At 47.5% G+C, this 6473-nt stretch overlaps 1 protein-coding gene across 1 annotated transcript in view; it reads right to left on the bottom strand.

The window, feature by feature from the left end:
- The window catches only part of C1QL4 (complement C1q like 4), a 55468-nt gene extending 53087 nt beyond the window's left edge, over positions 1–2381 (bottom strand). The window contains exon 1 of the mRNA XM_056560370.1: positions 402–2381. Within this exon, the coding sequence (XP_056416345.1) occupies positions 402–968 (567 nt within the window). The 5' untranslated portion in view covers positions 969–2381. The remainder of the gene's footprint in view (positions 1–401) is intronic.
- Between the last annotated feature and the right edge of the window lie 4092 nt (positions 2382–6473).

Below are 6473 nucleotides of genomic sequence, written 5' to 3'. Positions count from 1 at the left end.
ATTACCAATGTCTGCAGATCACCGATCACACAGCTATACTAAAGGAATAAAGCACTGGATACATCAGCTCTTTGTTACAATATGTATTAACATTCTAAAATAATTATAATAATAACAATAATAATAATAATTATTATTATTATTATTATTAAAGGTAACATTCTATATCCTGACCCCTATACATGGCAGGGGATGCCATCACGATCTCAGCCGGTATCTGCGATGTTTGATCAGGTTGGTAGTAGTAAGTACACACTTGTCTGACACTTTAGCAGTGCCCAAACCACCTAGTAGAGTGCATGGCATATATAAGTGGGTTAAATGCATGTGTATATATATATATATATATATATATATATATATATATATATATATATATATATAGTTGGTGCAGCTGTTACCTGTGTGTTCTTCATCAGATCTGCCCACATGCTGGTGCCATCCCCCCCTCTCATCAGCACGTGGTAGGCGAAGAAGTAGATGCCAGGCAGGGGGCAGGTGAATTTGCCGGTGGAGGGCTCATAGTAGTTCCCCACATTGGTGACAACATCATCGAACCTCAGAACCTCATAGCCTTCATGTGGCTTCCTCAGCCCCGCATAGAAGGCGATCTTTGGGCTGTAGTAAGACGAGACATATCCCCCTGGACCGGGTCCTGGAGGACCAGGTGGTCCGGGTCGTCCTGGTTCCCCGGGGGGTCCTTTAGGTCCAGGTGGCCCGATAGGTCCCGGTAATCCTCGGAGTCCTGATTTGCCCTTCTTTGCCCCTTGCTCCAATTTGCTCCCCTGCAGGTGCGGAGGGGGGGAGATGATCCCGTACTCCTGGCTGGACTCCGCAGAGGACGCCCCATGGGTCTGGGGGGTGTACGGGTCACACACCATCCTACAGCTGCCCAGCATCTCATAGTGGCTGCTGGTCTTAGAGCTGCTGACCAGTAAAGGGATGGCTATGAGAAGGATGAGGACCATGGCCACCCCTATGGCCGCACCGATCACCCTCTTCCTGCGGCTCAACCTGGACGCTGCCAGGGCTAGAAAGTCTTCTTCACTTTTGGAAGTAATGGTGAAAACTTCTAAAGGACCAACCCAGAGAGAAAACCCACCCTTCCAGTGCCAGCTGCACTATGACACTCCCTGTGGGTTAGAGAGTCCACCTGTTGCCAACCTAACAAGTCCTCCTGCCTGGTAAGCTCCTGGGTCACTTATTCTAGAGTTCAGTGGGTTCCTTGTCCTAGAGTTCAGTGGATTCCTTGATCTAGAGTTCAGTGGGTTCCTTGTCCTAGAGTTCAGTGGATTCCTTGATCTAGAGTTCAGTGGGTTCCTTGATTAAGAGTTCAGTGGGTTCCTTGATCTAGAGTTCAGTGGATTCCTTGATCTAGAGTTCAGTGGGTTCCTTGATCTAGAGTTCAGTGGGTTCCTTGATCTAGAGTTCAGTGGATTCCTTGATCTAGAGTTCAGTGGATTCCTGGTCCTAGAGTTCAGTGGATTCTTGATCTAGAGTTCAGTGGATTCCTTGTCCTAGAGTTCAGTGGATTCCTTGATCTAGAGTTCAGTGGATTCCTTGTCCTAGAATTCAGTGGATTCCTTTATCTAGAGTTCAGTGGATTCCTTGATCTAGAGTTCAGTGGATTCCTTGATTTAGAGTTCAGTGGATTCCTTGATCTAGAGTTCAGTGGATTCCTTGATCTAGAGTTCAGTGGATTCCTTAATCTAGAGTTCAGTGGATTCCTTAATCTAGAGTTCAGTGGATTCCTTAATCTAGAGTTCAGTGGGTTCCTTGTTCAGAGGAAGCCAAAACTTTTTCCTGTGGTTTTTCTGTAGCCCAGACTGCAGCTGTATTGCTCCAAGGCACCTACCGTCCTCACAGTTCATATGGGCATAATGTGGGCATCACCTCGTAGCTCCTGTGAAACTCTGCTCAGATGCAAGTGATAAGGAAGGTCTGTGAAGCCAAAGATGTGTTAACTGTCTTTAAGAAAATAAGAGCGACCTCTGGTGCCATGAGAAGGAGGAGGAGAAGCTGAGAGCTGAGCTGCCTGCAGGCTCAGTGTCTGATCCCATCCCATCCTCTGCAAACCAGCTCTCTCCTCATTTACATGAGAAAAAAAGCAGATTGGCATAGACAGGGTACCTTTCAGGGCATGGAGGAGGTGGGGCTGGATTCTCTAGGTTATGGTACAAGGGAATCCACTCTACATTGACAACCTGCAGATCTCACCATTGCCTTCAGATTCCCCAGTCGTATTTCATCCTTGGTGTTGTTCTTCATTTCATCACCTGGTTATTGGGAAACATAAGCCTGCAAGCAGCAGCTCCGCAGCATTGTTTAAGACAGTGTTTGATATGCTGAGCTGGTATCATTCCAGAGCAATTAAGTACTTTCCTGTGTCTCCCTGTCTCCTTTTCCCTGTAGAGATTGATTAAGAGCTGACATATCCAGCAGGAATCACCTAGGGGTGCGGAACAAGATCATAAACCCCATCTCATTGACGCCCAATCAACAATTAATCAATTAAAAAGCCTTCTCGGGACAGATGGGACTTCCAGGGCTGCATACAAAAGGTCAGAGGCCCTTCATTCATTGCCCAATAGACAATGACTGCTAGAGATGGATAGATATAGGAATACGCACACGTACACTCTATCGCCATATAGATATCTTAATATGGTAACACATACATAAATTGTACCTAAATATTTGCAATGTTTTCTGCGCTCCCCTTCACACATCATATGAAAAAGATTTATATTATCTTTTACATCATTAAAGGGGTTCTCCACCATAAGGGGATTTTAGTACGTACCTGCCAGACAGTAATGGACATGCTTAGGAAGGATCCCTTCTTGTCTTGGGGCTAAATGTTGTGAGATTAACATAACGCTGCAGCTATCTTTTTGTGAAATGGCTATTTTCTATTGGAGTTCTATCTCTCCAACTACAAGTCCCATGATTCCTAGTTTGTAAGTGTAAGTTTAAGTTCGCTCTCTCCAACTACAAGTCCCATGATTTCTTGTTTGTAAGTGTAAGGTCACTTTCCCCCCTCCCACACATCAGCCCTCCCACATATTGAAACACACCTGTGCTCTCTTCCGTGCAATAGACCAGTGTTTTCTAACCAGTGTGCCTCCAGCTGTTGCAAAACTACAATCACATGCAGAATTGTCTTCCTCCTACCCAGAAGTCGTTCCACCTTTAGAAGTAAAGACAGGCTCCCTCTGAACACCTGACTAGTGATGTAATGTCTCTGGCCACACTGCAACCTCTGAAAACCTGAGATGACAGTAATTGTGTATGTTGCTAAAAATAAACTGTCACGCCTGGATGTAGTATAGGAAAAAGAGTCGGCACTTCTGTGGTGGGTGGTGCACGTGGAAGAAACAGTTCTATACGCACCTGGATGTAGGCTGTCAGGAATCTGGAAGTGGATCCTCCACCTGTGTGGCTGATGACTCGGACCGTATTGGGGAGTGGAGTCTAAGGTGCCGCTGGTTTTCACCAAAGCCCGCCGCAAGGCAGGATGGGCTTGCTGCGGCAGGCGACACCCAGGTCGCTACCCCTGACACGGCTCAACCACAGAGGTAACTGGGCAAGGCGAGGTATTGAAGAATGAGGCTGTAGCATAGTCAAACGTAGCAGAAGGTCTAGGCAGGCGGCAAAGGTTCGTAGTCAAAAAACGTAGCAGGAAGGTCTGGATACACAGGAATGGCAAAACAGGCAATGGTAACACTTTCTCTCAGGCAAATGGCACTGAAGATCCGGCAGGGGTGTGTGGGAGGTGCAACAACTTATAATGTGCTGTCGGGTGCGTTTACTAATTATGGGCATACTGGTCCTTTAAACTTCAAATCTCCGGCGCACACGCGCCCTAAGGGACAGGGACGCGCGCGCCAGAGCTGAGAGAGTAAGGAAGCTGCCGGAGCGGGCTGATGTGAGTGACGGACCGGGGTTCAAATTCGGGCACGTCTCGCAATGCGAATCCCGGCCCCGCCTGTGGTCGGGGACACGGGGACACTGTGCTTGCGGCCGGGGCGCAGTGTGTAACATAAACATTGGGGCAAAAATCACAGAAGAATTGCAGGACCACCATCAAACACCAGTACAGACACTATGTTATGGACTACACTAACTTTACAGCCCCTGTAGCACAGTCAAATAAACAAAATTCAGGATTACCCCTTTAAAGGCGTTATCCAGGATTAGAAAACATTTAGCTGCTTTCCTCAAAAAACAGCACTACACCTGTACTCAGGTTTTGTGCGGTATTACATTGTGGCTTGGAGAAATTAGTGAAAAATGGCAAGGGCAGTTATTCACATTAAGAGTTTATCTTTATTTGAGTCAACCCGACATATACAGAATGTGAAGATGCAGGTGATACGTTTTGTCTGGAATATCTGACCGAAACGCGTCAAAGAGAAGCTCATAATCTGAAAACCTGTGCTGGACATTTTTCTCTGCTTTATATATTTCCATGCAGTGGATGTCCACACCAATCCGTGCGGCAGCTGGGCACATGTGGGGTGAGCTGTTTGAACTTTGTGTATTTTCTACATCTTGGCTCAGTTCACTTCAACGGAACTGAGCTGCACTACCACACACAACCTGAGGATAGTGAGTGTCGCTTTTTCTGGAAGAAATAAGCTATGTTTTTCTAGTCCTGGATAAACCCTTAAAGGTGTGCTCCACTGGCCAGCGAACATTTAGTTCTGAACGCTATGTGCGTGCGCGCTGCCGGGGTCGGCCATGTCACAACCCTTCCTATAGACTTGCATTGAGGAGGCATGACATCACAAGGGGGCGTGGCCAACCCCCGGAGCATGCACACAGTGTTCGGAATTTTTTTTCGTACTTTAGTACAATTTTTTTGGGCAAAGGACAAATTGCATTGGCTACATGACTTAGTCAGAGCATCTCCAAAACAGCAGGAGGGGTGTTCTCTATATACAGTAGTACTACTACCTAAAGTGGTTCAAGGAAGGATAACCAGTCAATGGGCAACAGGGCCCTGGGTGCCTTTAGCTCATTGATGTGCATGGGGTGTGACGACTAGTGTTACACTCTGCGCTCCGGCCGTGAGCGCAGTGTCCCGGTGTCCCCATCTGCCGGCGGGGCTGGGATTCGCATTGCGGGATGCGCCTGCATACGAATCCCAGCTGTCACTCACCACGCTCCACTGCCTCTGTGTCTCAGCTCCGGCGCGCACGTTCCTGTCTCCCAAGGCGTGCGCACCGGAGCTCTGAAATTTAAAGGGCCAGTGTGCCCATAATTAGTGTTTGCACCTGACACCACATTATAAATCCCTGCACCTCCCACACTTCCCTGCCAGATCTTCAGTGCCCCTAGCCTGAGATTAAGCGTTCCATTTTGCCTGTTGCCTTACCTGTGTATCCAGACCTTGCCGCTACGTTATTTGACTCCGCACCTTTGCCGCCTGCCTTGACCTTCTGCTACGTTGACTATGCTACTGCCTTTTCTTCTGGTACCTCACCTTGCCCAGCTACCTGTGTGGTCGAGCCATGTCAGGGCTTGCAACCTGGGTGTCGCCTGCCGCAGCAAGCCCATCATGCCTTGCAGCGGGCTTTGGGGGAGACAAGCGGCACCTTAGACTCCGCTCCCCAATATGGTCCGAGTCATCAGCCACACAGGTTAGAGGATCCACATCCAGCTCCGTTACAACTAGCCTATCTTGTCTGATCCCACAGGACTCATACTGTAGAACAAATTGTTGAAGAGGTTGTGAAAGGTGTCAGAACACAGTGTATTGTACGGCCACAAACTGTTCAGAGTGTTCATGCCCAAGAAAGCATTAGAACTGGACCATAGATCAATGGAAGAATGTGGCCTGATAATTCACTCTTTCACATAATGTGGACTGTGAGAGGCCTGTACATTATTCATCTTCTGAGAAGGAAATGGCACAAGGTTGCAGTGTGGGAACACTGGAGACAGGGTTCTGCTGGGAAACCTTGGCTCCTAGCATTCATGTGGGTGTTCTGCTGATGTTGTACCAGGGTCGTTCATAGAATTCATGGGGCCCAATGCAAAAATCAGAATTGCCCTGCCCCGGGTGTGTGGCAAAGTGTGCAGGCATGCACTGTATAGGAAAGATTCAGCTGGCCAATGAAACAGCAGAACATCTCCGCTTATTGTCCAACCAAGTTCTGCAGTACAATGTCTGGTACCCTCAGTTTAGAGTCCAACCCAGGTCCATTGTCAGGTAAAGGTTCAAGAAGGACACATAGTACAGTTGAAGAAAGACACATGTCCATCAAGTTCAACCAAGGAGGAGAGGCGATGGATGAAGGGAAGGGGGTGTAATACTATTTTTTTACATATGCATTAATACTATTTTGTTCTAGGAGTTTAGATAAACCTGTTTTGAAGGCCTCAACTGTTTTTGCTGTGACCAGTTCCTCAGGTAGACTTTTCCACAGATTCACAGTTTACATGGTAAAGAAGAAAAAAGACCCTTT

This window comes from Hyla sarda, chromosome 2, assembly GCF_029499605.1.
Source record: "Hyla sarda isolate aHylSar1 chromosome 2, aHylSar1.hap1, whole genome shotgun sequence".
NCBI lineage: Eukaryota > Metazoa > Chordata > Amphibia > Anura > Hylidae > Hyla > Hyla sarda.
The sequence above is the reverse complement of the archived record's forward strand: the minus strand, read 5'-3'. Positions and strand labels throughout refer to the sequence as shown.